Source organism: Tamandua tetradactyla, chromosome 9 (genome assembly GCF_023851605.1).
Source record: "Tamandua tetradactyla isolate mTamTet1 chromosome 9, mTamTet1.pri, whole genome shotgun sequence".
NCBI classification, from domain to species: domain Eukaryota; kingdom Metazoa; phylum Chordata; class Mammalia; order Pilosa; family Myrmecophagidae; genus Tamandua; species Tamandua tetradactyla.
This window is the reverse complement of record NC_135335.1, coordinates 65931246-65951993: the sequence shown is the minus strand read 5'-3', so window position 1 is coordinate 65951993 and position 20748 is coordinate 65931246. Positions and strand designations below refer to the sequence as shown.

At 41.7% G+C, this 20748-nt stretch overlaps 1 protein-coding gene across 1 annotated transcript in view; it reads left to right on the top strand.

The window, feature by feature from the left end:
• Positions 1-20748, top strand: part of MYO10 (myosin X) — a 232699-nt gene that overhangs the window by 104399 nt on the left and 107552 nt on the right. The window contains exon 4 of the mRNA XM_077116886.1: positions 14421-14608. Within this exon, the coding sequence (XP_076973001.1) occupies positions 14421-14608 (188 nt within the window). The remainder of the gene's footprint in view (positions 1-14420; positions 14609-20748) is intronic.

Here is a 20748-nt window from a genome sequence, read left to right as displayed (position 1 = left end):
ATGCTTCTTGCCTGAACACTTTACCAGACCCCAATACAATACTTTTTCTAGCCTTTGGAGTCCTCCATTAAAATAGAATAGAAAGCAATAAAGAGAAAAAACACTTGGAATAGGCAAATTGGAGTTGAGTCTCCTTTTCTCCACTACCCTATTCTTTGGTTCTGAATTAATTGTCGAATGTTCTGAGTGACCCCCTTTTTAACTTTGAGTTTTTAAAAGGTCAGATATATCTCAACCTCCCTATCTATTAGGGTCATTTTAAAATTAAATGATTTGTGAAAGTGTTAGAAACTTTGTTAATCTTTGTACCTTTTTCCCCGTTTTATTCATCTCATGCCAAACAAGCATTTATTTAGGAAGCTCCTGCCCAGAACTTGATAATTGTCGAGAGAGGTTCAGATTTGCTTTGCGACATTGTCCCTAACCTCAAAGTTGCAATTTAATGGGGAGACCAATTGCTTACTGTCTTAAGCAATTGAAGAAAGTCTCTCCTTGGAGGCCAGCTTGTGGGAGGAAGACACAGTCTTATTGTTGACTTTGTCTGTGGGGCCCCAAACCCTAACTTCCTGTGGATGTAGCCCTGCCCTGGACTTGAGTATCAGGCTTGTCTTTCAGGGGACAGAAGATGGACCCTTGTGTAGTTCTGCATGATTCCAGCCTAGCTCCTGGTCCTGTTTTGATCTTGTACCCTGGAGAGGGCACTTTGGTTCTACAGTGCTCTTGGTAAGCCCCTGCCCTAAGCCCTCATGCTGGAGTCCCTCTCTGGAACTGCAGGTTCTTACAACCTGAGGCTCCACCTTGTCAACCTTTCCCATCCCCATCAACTTCCCAGGCAGTGTCCTTTTTTGGGATTCCAGCCCTCTATCCTGGGACCCCTGACTTCTACCTGTGGCTGTGCTCTTTCTGCCAGGTAACTTGTTGCTGATTACCCTGCCCCTTTGAGAAGGTCTGATAAGGGTCTCCTTCTACCACTACCCAACACATACCACCTATAAGTGCTGAAAGAGTTAGGGGAGAGAAGGTATGTGTTTGTGGTATAAACTGATAAGAGGTAGGGGGAGGTAATCTCCAGGTGGGTCAGATGCTTGAGGAGAACTTGGGAAGCCCTGTGGAGGAGGTGACAGTTGTGACACTAGGGAGGGAGGAGAGATGGTTGGATGGCAAGGCTAGTGGTACACGAGGCATGAGGATGGAGAGAATGAGTTTGGTGTGATGACCTCAAGAACTTAGGAAATGATGGCCTTGGCTCACAAGGTTGGCTTTGTTGGGGAATGTTGAGAAATTGGATGGGATAGACAGACTAGGGTTAGGGATGCCGTAAAGCTCAGGTTCTCACCTGGGAAGATTCTGTACCCCAGGGGACTTTTGGCCAGGTCAGGATACATTTTTGGCTGTCATAGGTGAGGGTGGGGGATGCTACTGACATTTGATTGGCAGAGACCAGGGCAGCAGCTAAATATGTCACAAGGCACAGGAAAGGCCCCCACCCCCCAACAAAGAATTATCAGTCCCAGAATGTCATTAGTGCCAAGATTGAGAAACCCTGGTTGTCTTAAAGCTAACCAGGACAAGTTTGGGGTGGAGGGTGTAAAGGCTACATCTTCATTAAAGGTGTTGGAAGAGGGAATTTCTTTGAGAAACTTGTTTAAACAATTGATGGGGAAGTGAGACCAGAGTTAGTTGGCTGAGAGGATGTGGTTGCCCTTTGGTGGTGAAGAGGTAAGGGTTTTAGACCAGGATAGAGGCAGCATGAGCACAAGAGAGCAGGTGGGAGCTGTGTGGGGCAGGGCTGAGAGAAGCAGAAGGGAAGGGCCAGTTCTAAGGATCTCCAGCAGGTTGAGGCCTAGTGAGTGGCTCATGGCCCCTTGAGAATCAGGCAGTGGGAAAGACGAGTTGGGGTTTAGATGTCTCTTACTATTGCCTCTGGAGCCAGGATCATTTCAGATCATGCACCCAGTGTCTACACTGTTGACAAGAGCAGGTGAGGTTTCTGTGGTACTAAATGGAGGCTCCATGTCCAGAGTGGAGCGGGTGCTAAGCTTGGTTGTGTGGCCATTGTGTTCTCTACTGAATGAAAGATTAAGGGCATTCTCTGGGTCAGTTACATGGAAGAGTCTCCTCTCCCAGCTCAGGAACGGTTTAGAACCACACGGCTGGGAGGGTACAGGTTACTGCAGAGCTCGCCTGCAATTATGGCATCAGGGATGGCTCCAAGGAAGCCAGCTCTCTGTGCCTCCCTCTCCTCCCTTCGGTTAGGCTATTGGTTTTGCTGAATAAACAGAACAGAGATCAAAATCAAAGGAGTCCATTTTAAGGAGTGGGGCTATGTCTAAAGATACATACTTATGCCAGCACAGAGGATTCTTCACAGCTAATGTATTTTTAGGTGTTTCAAAAATATCCTCATTTGGTTGGGTGGCATTCCAGACAGAATCTGCAAATGTCTTTGATGTTGTTCCTGAATTAGCTTTGAAGCCTGCTTCTATCAAGCCTAATGCTAGCAGGCACCAACTGGGGAAAGAAAGATCTACTGATTTCAGCCAAAGTTGAACTGAATTCACCTATGAGGAAATCACCGGGCCGCTTACAGCCCTAAGACCAGGTATCTCCTGCCACGGAGTTGACTGGTTGGGACTTACAAATCTAAATCTGTGTTTCATTTCCTTGAGTTGAGTCTTCCCAAAGTAGAGTTGTTGGTTCACTTCTACCCTTTCCAAAATCGTTCTCAAGTAACAGGCAAGTAGCAGTATGCCTCTCTTAGATTTGAGGATGGCCTGAAGTCTGGATCGTTACGGTCTTGGCCTGCGTGGGAACCCTGAATATAGTGTGTTTTGTCAGGGGTTTCTTGTTTTTGGTGTTTTTTTTTTTAAATATGAAATCAAGACTGTGTTGCCAAAAGATGATTGTAACCATCTGTTTTACCCTTATGTATTTTTAAACTTTACCAAACATTTACGTTCTTGTGTGGCCACTTCCACATCAGCACATGATGGCAATTAGGAATTTCGTTTCTGTGATTTTTGTTTTTTTTTTTCCAGTCCCATTTTTGGTTAAGATTCCTTTCATCAAGGAGAGCCTTTGAGTCAGAAATTCAGTTAAATTAAATGAAAATGTTACTTCCAAACTTAAGAACTTGACTTCTGAGTTAACTGTTGTGGTCTGCTTTTCTTTTCAAATATCACACGTGGTTGACGGTGTGTTTAATTGTTTAAACTATTTTTAATTGTTCAGTAAGACAACGATGGCAAATGATTTTGTCATGTACAAGGTAATGAGCATATAGAGCACCAGAACACAGTTAAAACAGGCACTGATTTATGGGTTGGTGGTCAGATCATAGGACCATAATAAATCTTCATTGATTCAACCCTGCCTATGAGCCAGGCACTGTGCTGGGGACAGGGATGCTAAGTTACTCTTGTTCATGGTCATAGCTTGTTGAAAGATTGAATAAAAGAAAGGTACTACCCCTCTAGAACCTCCCACTTTACTGGTGAAGACAGGCACAAGCAAACCAGGGTGACAAGGACTGTGATAAAAGTACTTGCTGGAAGCACAAAGCATGAGCATCAGAAAGAGGGAGATGAAGAGAGAGTCAGAAAATGATTCCCAGGTGACATACGAGTTGCACTGAGGTTGACATGATGGCAGGTGAGCTTGGCTAAGAGGGAAGGTGGTTGATACCTGGCAGGAGATTAGTATTTGTAATCTTTCAAGACGTGAAATAGCATGATACATTTATCCACCTGCAGGGCATTCAAGAAGCTAGAACGAGGGTTGCTTACATCTCTTTGGAAGGGAAAATGATCAGGTGAAGAAGGGCTTAGAGTGCCAAGTTAATGAGTGTGAACTTACAAAAGTTGTAGGAGACAGTTTTAACCATGAGTTTTTTAGAAAACTCGCTGCGGCAGCAGGGTGGTGGGTGACTGCTGGAGGGTCTGGGTGGGAGGCCAGGTGACCAGTAAGCCAGATGTTAGGGTTCTGAACCAGTCCTGAGGGAGTCAGGGTATGAGTGGTACTAAGAGGTAGAATTAAGTGCTTGACTGTTGTTTGTCAAGTAGATGAGGAGGCTGCATTTCTGTAGGATGAGTGCTAGGCTTCTGGATTCAGCGGTTGGGTAGATCATGGTGCCATTTGTCAAGATGTGGCTATGTCAGGAAAAGAAACAAACAAAGCCATTTTTTTTGGGGGGGGGAATGTCAGTGCCTGTTGAGTTTAAGCTAAGGGTCATCAAATGATGGTGTCCAGTGATTGATGAACATTGACCCTGTACTTTAAAGATAAAGTTGCACTCAAGATGAAGATTTGGGGAGTCAGACATTGCCATATCTAGCTGGGATGATCGCGAGAGGAGGCCAGAGGGGAATAGTGGGTGGGAAATAAATTTGGACAATGATTCCTACTTTTTCACAGTTCTTCAGTTTAGGAAAGTATGTATTGGCACAAAGTCTAAAGTAATTCATTTCCTCAGCACATTTGAAATTACATGGTCTACGTCTCACTTTTCAGGACCATACAATGAAAAACGCTTGTGGTTTTATTTTTCAGTGAGAATAATAATGATAAATACATACAATTTATGTAGCACTTTCACATAGTTGTCATCTGGGGATAACACAGGATGTGGTCATTATTACTGATGAGAACTTAGTTCAGAAGGGGTAAGCAGCATGCAGGGAAGGAGTCCAGGGCTGAGGGTTCCCAGGTCTCCTGACATGACTATTGCATGCCTGCCAGAATTTTTTGGGTTGGAATTGACACTTCCCACTAGTTGTATGGATTCCCTCTGTATCTACAAGCAGATTGTATCTTAGGCCACTGTGTTACTTTAAGTTTTCTCGATTATACTTGATTCTGTTGTTTTATTTTATGTTTTGGTGAGCGGAGTAGATACTTGGTGTCTTTTCCTTATGCTTTTTGAAAACTTTGAACTGGTAGATTTTGAATTGAAGAAATGCAGTGGGCTTCTCCACGTTTTTCAGCGGTGTGTGTTACAGCTGCTTCAAACGATTAAATGGGCAAGAGAATGTGATTTTTGATGAGTTGCATGGAAATTTTCTGAGTAAAAAGTTTTATTTCTGTGCCTCGAAATAGAATGTACTTTCTATTTCTGTAAAGCTGTTAAAAGTGACCAGGCTATTTTTTGTGGAATTTGTAATCCAATATGAGGAAGCCAGCACCTGGCCCCTGCCGTGGATTTGGACATTATGTGTATCAGTAGTCTTAAGCTGGTGGCATGTTGTTACGTTGGCCCTTTTTGGAGCAGTGATAAAGCCTTTTTATAGAGGGAGAAGTGATACAAGCCTATGACAAATGTCTCATAGCTCTTCAGATATCTTACCACATTTTATCTTTGCTTCCCTTGATTCCTCTCCACCTGCTCACCGCCACCCCCACTACCAATTTTACTTCTTTTACCTTTAGAGCTTTTCTTATTAGTCAACGAACCTCTTATCCATGCAGCCTTGGTTTTGGTAATAAAATCACCCATGCAGAATATACAGTGAAGGGGTGTGTTTATGATAGTGGGGGAGGGAGGGATATAGACTCTCCTTGGCTGTAATTATTTTTGGTGAACCACTAAGAGTTCAAAAACAAAAATGTTTGAAGAGGCTGTTTGGAATGATCACTGTTTTTCCTACTTCATTTTACATGTCTATTTGAGCAATATTCAAAAGGACTCCTTGCCATATACATGAGCACACATAGTCAAACACTACGAGAAAATAAAGGACCCTTCAGTGATGGAAGGTCCCACTTTAGCCACCCATTATGAGAAGAATTCATTAGGACTTGAGCTGTTCTATCAAACCTAGCAGAGCTGCTCCAGCTCTTTGCACATACATCCATTTGGTTGGCCCTGAAACTTGTGGAGAACTATGGGAGAGATTGTTTTAAATTGCCCTATTAAAAAAAAAAAAGGCAAAACAAAAAAACTTTTTATTTTGAAATAATTCCAACACACAGGAGAATTGCAAAAACAGTACAAAATTCATAGAGAACCCCCAACATACCCTTCCAACTTGAATTACTCAGATCCACCAACTTTTAATATTTTGTCGCAATTTCCCATATCATTTTATTTATCTCCTGTCTACCTGCCCTACCTATCTATGTTCTAAACATTTGAGAGTAGATTGTATGCCTTGTGGTCCTTGATCACTGAATACTTCCACGTCCATTTCCTGAGAAACAAGGATATTCACTTCACGTAACCACCCTAAGTACAGTTATCAAGTTCAAGAAATTTAACCTTGACATAAAACTGAGTCTATATGCCATTTTTTTCATAACCCAATAATGTCCTTTTAGATATTCTCTAATATCCAGCTGGATATTAGATCTAGTTATTGAAGAGTTTGAAGAAGGAGAGTTTGCATTTCTTGAAGTGTGGAGATGGGATCGGAAGGTACAAGACTGTGTGGGAAATCAGCGAGGAAGGAGGCTTTTGTGGGAATGAGTCAAAGCAAGGGGACGCTCTCTACAGAGGCAGTGGAGATGAAAGAGAAGGGGATAGATTCTAGAAATCATTAAAAGTGAAGCTAATAGGACCTGGAAGCAATGGGCACTTTTCCCGTGAGACTGGGCAGAGGCAGATCCAGTATGGCCCTCTGTTCCTCACCTTTCTCCCTCTCAGTGCCTCTCGGTATGTAGAGAAGGGATTTAAGCTCTTTCCACATCTATGGAAAGAGGCAGGAGCCCTGCCCTGGCCACGTCAGGAGCACCTGCGGGGGTGTGAGCCCCTATAAACGCCAGGTGAGGTTGTACTTTTTGCCACCCGGCTGGGAAATGTCTTTTAAAGTTACTTTGGAAATAGGTAGACTTAATTGTCCTTTAAAATCCCTTAACAAGTAAGAGGATTCTTTATTCTCTACATTTCTGACACCTCACAACTTAGGTCATTAGTGAGAAGGTGAATTCATAAAACTTGTGCATTCATATTTTACAAGCCCAATTTATTTACCTCTGGTATTAAATGGAGGTACTGTCGGGAGATATTTTAACTATTAATGAGGTATGGTTTCCTCTAATCTAAAATAATAATAATAATAGTAAGGTTCTTTCTCCTTACCAGTCAGACACACATTTTACATATTTATTTTATTTTGAGTATTGGCTCAAATTAAAGCTAATTGTTTGATAGTCTTGTTAGTTGCATAAAAGTCCATTTGTTGTATTTATGCTCAACCATTCATTTATAGTTTATATGAACTCTGAGATTATTTCTTACTGAAACAAATTTTTTCTTACTTTTTTTTTTTAATTAAAGAAGTTGTGGTTTAGAGAACAGTCATGCAGAAGTACGAGATTCCCATATACCACCCCATTATTAACATTTTCCATTGGTGTGGAACATTTGTTACAATTGATGAAAACATGTTTATCGTTGTGCTGTTAACCATAGTCCATGGTTTAATTTAGGATTCACTGTGCTATGCAGTTCCATGGGTTTTTAAAAATGTTTTATTCTCGTACCATATATACAACCTAACATCTCCTTTTTAACCACGTTCAGATATATAGTTCAGTGCTGTTATTTCTGTCCGTAGTGTTGTCCAACCATCACCACCATCCATCACCAAAACATTTGTTCCTGAAAACTTTAAATGCCTTTTGTTCTCTCCCTTATTAGCTGGCCTCTAATTTGTCACTAGAATATTTTTATTTCATTTGAGTTAAAATTTGAAGCTGCATATCTGAAAGCATTTTACTTACATTAAGGAGCATAATGCTTCTTGTTATTTACCCTTAAGACTGTGCTTGTTTTCAAATATGTCTTTGCACCTAGAGAAAGAGATTAACGTAAATTATCCAGCATCAAAATTCTCGAGGTGGGGGAATGACCCATGTGTAGTCTGAACATATATTTTCCTTAATACTTTTTATGTACTCTGTAGAAAGTAAGATGTGGAAAGCTATTCTTGACTCAGTGGGAATGTGCAAAAAGAATGACAAAGTGCTTTTGAAGACCACGGGTTTAGAAAGACTTTGAGAACCATAGCTACAAGCATGTCATGGACGTATGTTAGTTCTGTCTTTGTTTAGATTATTTAGTACCACTTCAAATGTAAGGACTTTTTTTTTCTTTTAGTATGCGTTTTATATGTTGGAAGCCTCAACTAGAAGGTAGAAAGTCCACAGTGGTAGACCTACATTTCTTAGAAAGGGCTGTGGTAGAGTATAGCTGTGTATCATTCAAGGCTTTATCTTTGGAATCAGGTGCAGTTGTTACTTAAGTGCTATTCTCTCCCTGACAAAGAGAAGGGCCCTGAACATTTTTAGGAGGTGGTGGGGTGGCGGTGGGGGGAGGGGGGGTCAGGATTCAATTCATGATCTGGTTTAAAGATATAAAAGTGCACTATGGGTTGTGAAGAAGCGCCGCACAGTTAAAGGAAGCTTCTGAAGTGCTCCTAAATCAAATCAACTTTGATGATTCCCAGATGAAATCAACTTTCAGGATCCTTTCAGAATTCTGAACCTGTTATTCAGTACTATTTTATCCTTTATTCAGGTTCAGTCCGTTAAACTCATATAGCATTTTACTAGTTGTTTTTCATGTTTGCCTACTTTTATTTGTCATTCATTTTAAAAGTGAAAGTTTTAAACATATGGAAATGTAGATCATTTTGAATTTTTTTTCGTTTGATCCATTATATGCTGTGTACAATGAAAAGTAAACTAAGAGCATGGATTAGTATCTTGCATTAATGATACAGCACAGCTGTTTTTTTTTGTTTGTTTTTGTTTTTTTGCCTTTTCGTATGGGCAGGCACTAGGAATCGAACCCGGGTCTCCGGCCTGGCAGTCAGGAACTCTACCTGCTGAGCCACTGTGTCCCACCCAGCAGAACTGTTCTTTATCTGAAAAACTCTTTCAGCTCTACCAGCAATCCATAAAATAGTAGATCCCCAGGGGGAAAAGCCCCAGACCTTTTATTCCATAGAAAACATGGAGCCCCCCTCAAGTGGTGCTGCCTGGAGTAGGTGGGCTTGAGTAGCAGCAGGATATTGCACAGAAGCAATTGGAAAGACAGTGGAAGCTCAAGAAAATGGGATGATTGTATCTCCCTCATTGATGATAGTATGCCGGTTAGAATATGCTGTGTACCCCCAGAAAAGCCATGTTCTCTTAACCCAGTCTCATGGGGGCAGGCCTGTTTGATTAGGTTGTTTCCATGGAGATGTGACCCCGCCCATGCAAACTGGGTCTTCATCTTCTTACTGAAGTCCTTAACGAGGGAGACATTTTGGAGAAAGCGCAGATGCTTGGAGACAGAAAATGCTAAGAGATGAAATTCAGCATTTGCCCCCGAGAAGCTAAAAGAGGACACCAGATGCTGAGAGAGAGAAATGTTAAGAGAACACCCGCAGGGTACTGAGAAAGCCACTGGAATCAGAAGCTGAAAACAACGAATTAGGAGCAAGGATCAGTGGACATGTGTTTTCCCAAGTGTCCTAGATACTGGCAGCCTTTCTTCAAAGTCCAGGTATCATCTTGTTGATGCCTTAATTCAGATATTTTCATGGCCTTAAAATTGTAAATTTGTAACTTAGTAAATCCTGTTTGTAAAAGGCAATCCATTTCTGGTATATTGCATTCTGGCGGCTTTAGCAAACCAAAATAGGTGGGCATCACTTTTTTGGGGCCTCGAGCCTGAATGAGGACCATAAATCTTCAAGAAAAGGTTCCATACACTAACCTGAATTTAAATAACATAAGAGCATGTGCTATACTCTTCCAGAAGATTCCATCAAAATGGGAAAAACCAAAACTATCTTACATGAAGCAGTGAAAGTTGGTTATTTGCAGAATTTATATGAAATTTCTCAACAATATGGTGTAATAAGAGACTGCGTTTTCTTCATGGAAACTCACTAATCTGATTGGCAGATGATGAATGCCTTTTCAACATCTCGTTGTACGAATCAAACACTGAAGAGCAGTATTGTTTCATGAAGGGCATATACCTACTAGAACCACTGATTGTTTGCTTTAATGAGCATTCTCCTATAGCTAAAGCAACTTATGGTTTTGTCTTTCACCCTGAGATTCTTTTCTTCCTTTTTTTCTTTCATGGAGGCCATTTGTTCAAGTGTTCTGTCTCACAACATGCATGTTTTTCTTCCCTCCTGAAAGAGGGCCACATAGTCACTGGGCAGTCTTCACAAATGTTAAGTGATTGTCTGGGTCAGAGATGCTGCTGGTGGGACGTGAGCTCACAGGCACCTCTGTTCGGCTGGCACTGCATTTGGAAGAATGGTGTAGGAGGGTGGACTCAGCAGGGGAAAGAATTGTGATGCATTGGTGAGGTCCAGCATGGGATGAGGCTCAATGTAGTGGGGGGCCAGATGTTTGCCATCTTCTCCTGTGACTTGCCTTCTTGCTGCATGTCCAGTGTGAAGGCTGCCTCATTTCCCTTCTCTCCTGGAATCACTGCTGATTTTTATGGACAGTGGGAATGGTGGACCTTCCTCCAAGGCTGTGCATATTATCCGTAACTGTTGTAGCCACTGACTGCATTGCCATTCTGAAACATTTTTAAAGTGTCTTTGGGCAAGGTGCAATATGAATTAATGTAAAAATGAGATTAGGCATAAGACCATTTTGGATTTTCTTCCAACTTCACCTTTGTGAATCTTTGTCTCCCTCCCTCCACCCCCCATATAAAATATTTATCCACACAGAGTGAGAAGTATCTTAAAGGATGCTGTTTTAGTTTATTAGGCTGTTCAAGCAAAGACCGTGAAATGGGTTTGATTAAGCAGTGAGAATTTATTAGCTCACAGATTTGAGGCTAAGATAGAAGTCCAAATGAGGGCATCATCATCAAGGTAGATGCTTTCTCCCAGAAGACAGTGGTGTTTTGGGGCTGGCTGCCAGTGACCCTTGGTCCTTAGCTTTCCATGGTAAGGTACATGGTGGCATCTCCTGGTCTTTCCATTTTTTTCCATGGATATGAGGTTCTGGCTTCCTCTGTGGCTCTCTTTCTCCTGAATTTCATTCTTATATAAAGGACTCCAGAAATAGGATTAATCAATTCTGATTGATTGGGCCACCCCTTCACTGAAGTAACCTCATGAAAAGGTCCTGCTTAACAGTGAATTCACACCCACAGGAATGGATTAGGTTTAAGAACTTGTTTTTCTGGGGTACGCACACCCAAACTACCACAGATGTTATATAGCTAGTGAAATTCCCCAACCAGCGGAGGTAACATGCCTATGATGCTTTGACCAAAATAATCATTTTTTTCAAAGAATGTTTATGAATAAAAGGAACCTAGAATATTTGACGGTTTTACAAGTAAATTATCTTTTTAATAAAGGGCTCATTTCAGAATTTGGCAGCAGCAATAGAAACATCTTATGAGCAGGGCCTGCAAAAATTACCAAGGTAGGGCATGTCATTTTTGTAAGAGATAAGTTAATGATGGGTAAATATCCTAAACTCAAACTGATGCCCTAATTGTGGCTTTTACAAAAGATGAACCTCAACATTCTACTGAGAAGGATTTGGAGTGAATGAGTTCCTCATGGCCAGAGACAAGTTTCTGATTTGCAGGAAGGGCCCTGAGAAATGAGGAGAGGAAGATTTGCCAAAATGCAGCAGGTTTGTTGATCTTGCATATGGACTTTCTCTGTTGAATTATGTGACAGTATAAACAGGTAGTGGCACTGACTGTCTTGAAGTAGGGAAAAAAATCAAGAACATATTTCTCAGTAAAAATGAGCCTTTTAGTTTAGTTTTTTTTTTTTTAATCAAAGCAATAATGGTCTATACAAATGCAAAAAGGGTAGGAAAAAGCCTGCCATTTTAGACAAGGTAGAGGGACATCGAGGCACCTCAAGCATTGCCTGCCATCTCACTGACCTCCACAAAGAATTGCTGGGAAAGGAGGTACTGGAACGCCTGTGTTCACAGCATTGAAGGAAGGTGTATGACATTTACCAGGAAACCAGACGATTATATGGCCCACCCCGGGAGCAGGCCACTTTGCTTCTTTAGGAAAAAGCAGTTCCTATCTCTGGCCAGATCTCCCATGCTTTGCTCTTGCAGGGAATGATTCCTCAGACTCGACGTTTCCAGGGACTTGAAACTTTCCATGAGAAAGCAAAGCATCTTTTTTGCTTTTGGTTTTTTAAAAAAAGTTTTCTTATTAATTTTTTGAGTTGAAGTTCACATAAAATTAGCCATTTAGCATGTGCATGATGTTGTGCAGCCACCACCTCTGTCTAGTTCCAAAGCATTTTCATCCCCCCAAACAGAAACCCTGTTCTTGTTACGTGGTCCCTAACCTTCGCTGCCATTCCTACCCCCAGCCCCTGGCCACCACCAGTCTGCTTTCTATCTCCATGGATTGACTTATTCTGGATATTTCATATCAATGGAATCATGCAATATGTGACTTCTGTGTCTGGCTTCTTTCACTTAGCATGTTTTTGAGGGTCATCCATGCCATAGCATATATTAGGACTTCATTCCTTTTCATGCCCAAATAATATTCCATTGCATGCATATACTACATTTTGTTTATCCATTCATCTGATAAGGATATTTGTTTCTACCTTTTGGCTTTTGTGACTAATACTGCTATGAACATGTTTGTACAAGTATTTGAGTCCTTGTTTTCACTTCTTTGGGAGTATCTAGGAGCGGAATTGCTGGGTTATATGGTTACATCTTTTGTTTTTGACCATTTTGAGTAGAAAATGTTTCCAAAACATAGTTTAGACATCCTTACATTTAAAAACAGAGTGATAATGAACTTATAGTGCTTTGCTTGATATTTTTCTATATTTTGTATATATATATAGTCTATATTCTCTGTATTACAATTTTCTGTATATAATATGGCACAAGTGCTCTCAGGACATTTTGATTTTGTGTCTGGTTTTTTCTTGGTTTTCTTTTCCTCTGCTACATTGACCCACATCACCAGATAAGGTTCTGGAATTAGGCTGCCTGGGTTCAAACCTTGGCTCTATTGCTCACTGGCTCTGTAGCCACTAAATTATTTATTCTCTCCATGCTCCAGTTTCCTCATCTGAAAAATAGGTGCATTTCTCACAGGGTGCAGGGCAGATGAGAGATGATAAACTGACTCAGTCCCATGTAGGGCTTCTTCCCTTCTCTGATTTGCTTCTCAGCCAGGTCTGGGCTTAGAAATTGGTTAGCCAGACACTGTTAGCATTTCTTGCAGAAGTGCAGCTAGTTAGTTATGCCCATAAGGAGGGAGAACTAGGGATTAGGTTCAGTGACTCTGTAGCTTGTTTTTGGCTTTGAAGATTTTGTTCGATTTCCAGTCTGGATTATATTCCTAAAAGAGAAAACTGTCAGCTACCTCAGCTCCGGACTTATTACATTGAAGTTCCTGCGGTTTGGGGATTGCTGACAGAATGTTTTCAGAAAGTAGTCTTGTTGCTTTTTCAATCCCGCCTTTTCCTAGGAGTCTCCCAACAAGGAAGGCAGCGCCTGTGACTGGACAGGCCTCAAGAGAGATTGAGGGGTCACCGTGGGGCAGGGATTTAGGATCCCAGGGGCTTCGCCATAGGCTGTCTCTTGTTCACCTTTCACCACAGGCCCTCTTAGAAATGGCTTCATTCATTTGTACAGAAGGACAAGATTTTGTACAAAAAATAACGTGTGCCGTGAAAAACAGAAACCGTCCTTCCCCTTCAGGCACCCTCATGGGTTTTGTTAAAGCACAAGCAGTTGTCCTCAGGTGGACGGGCCATCTCCTCCTCCCTGGGCATACAGACACTGGCAGTGCATTGCTGAGGTGGGCATATCAGGACCTTCTTTTTTGTTTGTTTGTTTTAATATTTTATTGAGGTATCTTCATGTACCATATAGTCCATCTGCTGCATACAATCCATGGCTCACGGTATCACCACATAGTTGTATTTTCATCACCATGATCATTTTTAGAACATTTGCACCACTCCAGAAAAAGAAAAAAGAAAATCATACATCCCATAACCCTTTAACCCTCCCTCTCATAGACTGCTAGTATTTCAATCTACTCAATTTTTTTTTTAACCCTTTTCCCTCCCTGTTGCTTATTTTCTATCCTTATTTTTTACTCATCTGTACCCTGGATAAAGGGACCGTCAAACACAAGGTTTTCACAGTCTCATTGTAAAAGACCGTCTTCAAGAATCAAGGCTGCTGGAGCACAGCTTCAGGTACTTCCCTCCAGCCACTTCCAAACCCCATAAACTAAAAAGGGCTATCCATATAATGCCATAGAACAGCCTCCAGGATAACCTCTCTCGGCTGTGTTGGAAACCTCTCAGCCCCTGAGCCTTTGTCTTGCTGGGCCCCTCCCAGACCTGCGCCCCAGGACACGTGGAGGTGGGGCGGTGCCCAGCACTGCCCCGGGTGTGCCGCGTGTGACTCGGGGTCCCTGTGTCTTGCAGACTTACATCGGCTCCATCATCGCCTCGGTGAACCCCTACCGGCCCATCCCCGGGCTGTACGAGCGCGCCACCATGGAGCGGTACAGCCAGCACCACCTGGGCGACATGCCCCCCCACATCTTCGCCATCGCCAACGAGTGCTACCGCTGCCTGTGGAAGCGCCACGACAACCAGTGTGTCCTCATCAGGTACCAGCCGCCGGGCTGCGAGGCCGAGCGAGGGGTGCGCAGGGGACCGGGTGGGGACCGCAGCGTGCACCAGGGCAGAGACGTTAAAGGAGGGAGAGTTTATCTCCCTGGGCTGGCGGTTGACTTTCCCTTTACTTGAAGTAGAAGGATCTGAGTATCTCAGATGGAATTTTCCATCTGGAGCAGCATGATAATTTCGGAAGGCGTGAGGAGCACATTTAGAAAAGCAGATCTGCCACTGTGGTGTCTTGCTCTAGGAATAATTATTCCATTTTGGCTTTTTATTTATTTATCTTAATTGTTCCTTGGTTTAGTTGCATCAGGAGGCGTGGTCCTTCTGTTTCCTTAAGGAAATGTTGTATACCTCTTCCAAATTCAAAGTGTCTTATAGATTCTAGAGTGCTAGTCAAAATGCTTGCGTATTTGAATGAAGTTTTTTTTTCCCCCTTTGGTATATAAGATTACTCTAGATAGAATCTCCCCAATTTAAGTTTTTTATTTTATTTATTTATTTATTTTGCATGGACAGGCACTTGGAATTGAACCCGGGTCTCCGGTATAGCAGGCGAGAATCTGCCACTGAGCCACTGTCGCACTGCCCCCAATTTAAGAATTTTTAATAATTTTGATAGGATATTCCCAAAGTTTACCTTTGATTTTGCTATACACCAGGGGCTACCGAGCATATGTTAAGGGAGTGATAGAAGGTCATCCTTATTTTAATTAATTCTTTGGTTTGTTTTTGTTGGGGGAGAAGAGACTTGTATCTCTTTCAGCCTGGGTCTTACTCATTTGTTAAAACCAGCTACCAGGAGCCCCACTCTCAAAAACTTTATGCCTGAGAACCATCTAAAAGAATAGAGGATATTACTTTAATAATACTTATTTTGATTATTGACTCATTCAAATGGATCTATCTCATCACTTACATTCTAGTAACAGTCTATCAGATCTTCTTGTTGATTACTTATATGGGTATCAGGTCGTCGTGCTGTTTTGGTGATCAAACAACACCCCCAGATGATCACCGGAGCAGTTGTGATGTGTGTCAGTTCTCTGGGGTTTCCATGGAGTATCCAAGCACTCCACTGATTTATCTTTCCCAACATTCATTCTTGGGAGATGGCTGTTGCAGAGGAGTGACAGTATGCTAACATTCCTGGCGTGGAAGGAGATTTCAGTGTCTACTTTAGATGGATTTCTTGTCCCCACTTGTGGGAGAATGATGACATTATTTTAAGAAGAAAGATCGTGGAAAGGGATCCTGAATGTGGAGGAGGACAGTAAAGGCTTCCCACCTCCCGGATTTCAGATTCAATTGAAGTAAGATGCTGGGGACAGATGGAGAAGCCACATGTCAGCTTTCGGCCATCAGCCAGTTGGGCTTGCCAAGATGAGAGCCAGAATTAGACAGACAGACAGATGCACCTGGGCTCTGGTACAGCCAGGTAACTGATTGCCACGTTCACTGTGGGAAACAATTCCCTTGTGGTAAGAGCAGACCAGAAGGGCCAAGCTTTCTCCCCTTTTGCCAGTCAGAGAAGACAGCCCTGCCCCCGTGGGGAATAGTAGAGTAAGCAAAGGGGAGGAGAGCACGCCTCATTGGAACCCCCGGCGTGGGAAATCACAGAGGACGTTTGAGGTTTACTCACACTGTCCTTTAAGTTCTTCCCAGGTGGAATCTGATTTAAGGTGATGAGAAATAATGGCGAACGTGTTTTTGAAAGGGTCATCGTGCCAAGAACCTTGCCGGCATCAACCCATTGACACCTTCCAGCATCTCGGTGTGGCTACTCTATGCAGGTGTCTGCAGGGACCCCACACAGAAAATTACTTTCAAAGGACTCTGGTCTTCTTACTGGGAGTTTTTGTCTATTATATTTGTTCATGGCTTCCTGTTTTATTTATTTATTTATTTTTTAATTAAAATTTTTTTTAAATACCAAATAAACGCAAACATTTGTAACTTTTGATCATTCCGTTCTACATATATAATCAGTAATTCACAATATCAGCACATAGTTGCATATTCATCATCATGATCATTTCTTGGAACATTTGCATCTATTCAGAAAAAGAAATAAAAAAATTCATACATACCATACCCCCCACCCCTCCCCCTCACCGATCACCAGCATTTCATTCTAAATTTATTTAACATTTGTTCCCCCATTATTCATCTTTATTCCATATGTTTTACTCTTCTGTTGATAAGGTAGATAAAAGGAGCATCAGACACAGGGTTTTCACAATCACACAGTCAACATTGTGAAAGCTATATTATTATACAGTCATCTTCAAGAAACATGGCTACTGGAACGCAGCTCCACATTTTCAGGCATTTCCCTCCAGCCTCTCCACTACATCTTGACTAACAAGGTGATATTTAATGAGTAAGAATAACCTCCAGGATAACCTCTCAACTCTGTTTGGAATCTCTCAGCCATTGACACTTTATTTTGCCTGATTTCACTCTTCCCCCTTTTGGTCGAGAAGATTTTCTCAATCCCTTGATGCTGAGTCTCAGCTCATTCCAGGATTTCCGTCCCATGCTGCCAGGAAGGTCCACAGCCCTGGGAGTCATGTCCCTCATAGACAGGGACCCTGCTTTTTTAAAAATTGGAATGGCGTGCATGTGGATGACTGAACATGGTATCCCGCTCCTTCTCTGTCCATCTCTCTCTTTCTCTCTGCCTCTTTCTTGGAGGGAAGTATCTGGGCAAATGTTCTCTCTTCTCTTCCTCAGCTTAACCTTGCTTAAGATGCTGGGTTGTGGAAGAGGCAGTCATTCCCCCCAGTTAAGCAAATATGGATCATTAGGAAGAAAATAATTTGTAGTTAAGTAAAATGAAGGTATTTGTCACATGTAGAAACAGAGCTTTTATGAGTTATAATTCCAAAAAAGTATCTTTTCTTATGATTGGAAGCCCAGATCGGTTACTTCCCCTGAACAGTTCAGAAGTTAGAATTTAAGGCAACGATTTCAGCCTACAGAACACAATTTAATAAGATTAGCAGAAAGAAAGAGAACGTAATCTGTTTTAAGATCAAATTGTTTTACGCACTTAGCTGCCTAAATATTTGCCATTGATGATTGCATGTGTTTGTTACTTTCGGGGGATAAATTGAAGTGTGACTAATGTATCACTTGCTAGATGGAGCAGTTTAGGAAAAAAGTGAAAATCAAATGAGGTCATTGTGCTTAAATATGTGTAATAAAACGGAAAGAGGTTGACATTTTCATGCCCAAGACTGTGGTATTTAAAAAAGGAGGGGAGTGGGGGTGTGGGTGATGGATCTAAAAGAGAAAAGCTCCCTTTGTGTAATGCCAGTGTGAAAAGAGTAACTGTATTTATCTAAATTAACTCAAGAAACAGACTTTAAGAATAGATTTCTCATTAAAAATGTGTTTCAGTTTTTAATAGAACTCTGCAGTTTTTTTTTGTTGTTGTTGTTGTTGCTGTTTTTTTTTTTAATGGGGGTCCGGGCTTAGAATTCAGAGGAAATTGAGTATAAAAGTAAAAATGGGTGAGGACAGGAACTCTAGATTTCCTTGGGCATAAACTGCCCCCTGGTGGATATGTTGGGTATTACTACTTTCGAAACCTTCTTTCTTGCCAGTGCCTTTCAAAACAGAAAATGAGTCTGTTTAGAACTCGACAGGGTTTCATAGACCATCTTATCTCTTGGTCTCCAAGCCTACAGCTAGTTAGTGGTGATCTGGGCTTCCAGTCCAAGCCTCTCCCTTGACCGGTACTCCATTTTAGTTTTGTTTTGTTTTAAAATGGCCAAAATTTACCCATACTCTCTACCCGCGAAGCAACAATTCCAGCCACCCCACTACATCCCTTAGTAACCCCTGATCTACGTTTTGTCTCCATGAATTTGCTATTCTAGATATTTCATGAATTTGCTATTCTAGATATTTCATGTAAGTGAAGCTGGTATTTTCCCTTATGTGCCTTTCTTATCCAAGCAGCAGAGTACTTTTGAGGTTTACCCGTGCTGTCGCATGTGTCAGACGTTTATTTCTTCTTCTGGGTGATTAACATCCCATGGTGTGCTGTGCCACGTTGTGTTTTTCCATTCATCTGTTCGTGGATGCTTGGGTCGTTCCCAGGCTTTTGGCCACCGTGAATCATGCTGCGACCAACATGGATCTACAATGATTGAGTCGCTGTTTTCAGTTTCTTTGTATGAATATATAGACCTTGAAGTGGAACTGACCAGCACTTCTTACGTAAAGATTTAAAGTGGGTTCATTTTCTTTGTGCATATTTAAATGAATGTTTATGCTATTTTGGCTCTATATATTCTGATGGGAATTTAAAACACACACGTGAGAATTATTTTCTCATCTAATAAGGTCAGAGTTTGATCCTGAAAGATCTAGTACCTCTGACATTGAGTTTAGTTTTTTCCCACATTGTGCAGAGCAGGCTTTACTTTATTTGCTCAATTTGCCTGGCTTTGCGTACGGTGCCGGCATAGTCTGTCACAAATCCTTTGCAATGCCATGCTCGGGGCAGGCTCTGCTGGAGGACCCAATTCAGCAGCCGGGAGTGAATATACTGAACAGAAGTATCTTCGTCCACTTTGTGTGTTTCAGTTTTTCCAAACGGAGTGATTCCTTCTTAACTGTGTACGTTTATATTATGGAATGATAGACCATGTTCTTTTAAATTCTGAGATATTTGGTCTTCCTCTAATTCTAGATATTAAATATTTAGAAATGACAGAATTGAAATGGAGAACAACACTGGTGTCCTGGATTAGAAAGGAACCAACCAGAATAAGGCATAAAACGTGCCTTGTGGGCGGGCCGCGGTGGCTCAGCGGGCAAAGTGCTTGCCTGCCATGCCGGAGGACCTCGGTTCGATTCCCGGCCCCAGCCCATGTAAAAAACAAACAAACAAACAAAATACAATAAAACAAGAAAATGTTTAAAGATGTTTCCCTTTCTTCCTTCCTTCCTTCCTTCTCTCTGTCTTTAAAAAAAAAAAAAAAAAAAAACGTGCCTTGTGGTCACATAACTCAGGAGGATTACACAGACTGCCTCTGTGACAACTACTCATTTGGAATTAAAAAGAATAAGACTCAAGTGCTGCAAATGCTGCCCTTCAGAAACTTCTTCTGTGATGAGAACAAACTAATGTAAATAAGTAATTACAATACAGCCTGCCAAACATTGTAACAGAAATATGTACATAGTGGCTCATAGGATAGGGTGAAATGTTGGAGAAGGAATCAGAAGACTTCATGGAGAAAGTGACATGTGATCACGACTTAAGGGACATATAGAAATACGATTGGCATAGAAGGAAAGAAAGTACAGGGCCTTTTGCAAAAGCGTGGCTATCAGGACAAGCAAGGATAATTGAGGACTGGAAGGTAAGCTATGAAATTTGCCAAGGGACATGAAGGAGATGGGGTTGAAAGGGCAAGGAAAGGGAATTTTAATTCTTTGAGAGAGGCTAATTTGGAGCCAAGAAGCATTTTGTGTGGGGAAACTGAGGCTCAAAGTTGTTGAGTGACTTTCCAAAGTCCCTTTTAGTTATTAGCAACAGAGAAAGAATTTGAACTTCGTTCTCTCTTATTCCAAAGCCTGTGCTATTTCCAGAACAGAATCCTACTTCCTGGTGCAGGCTCATATATTTAGGGCTTTGTTTGGTGCCAAGACCTTTGGACTTAATCCTTTAGACAGTGGAGAAGTTTCATAAATCTTCTAGCCAGAAAGGGAGTGATCTGATTTATATTTTGAGAAAATCATGTGATACAAGGGAATTTGATTCACATAAAGGAGAAAGTTTGACTGTGGACGTTGGCAAAAGTTTTCTGTAAAGGGCCAGATAGTATATATTTTAAGGCAGGACTGCCTCTGTGACAACTACTCAACTCTGCTATTGCAATGCAAGAAAACAATACGAAATGAATGGGGCCTGGCTGTGTTCCAATAGAACTTTATTTACGAAAGCAGACGGCAAGTTGGATTTGGGGGCATGGTTTATTACGGCTGCACTGGTTCTAGAATAGTGCCAACATTGGCATGTACTGCCTCCTGCCCTGTTCAGTGGATAAAGGGCCTGCTTTCCCTCAGAGGTTTCCTTCATGTGCGGTCTGGACCCCTTTTCCCTGCCTTT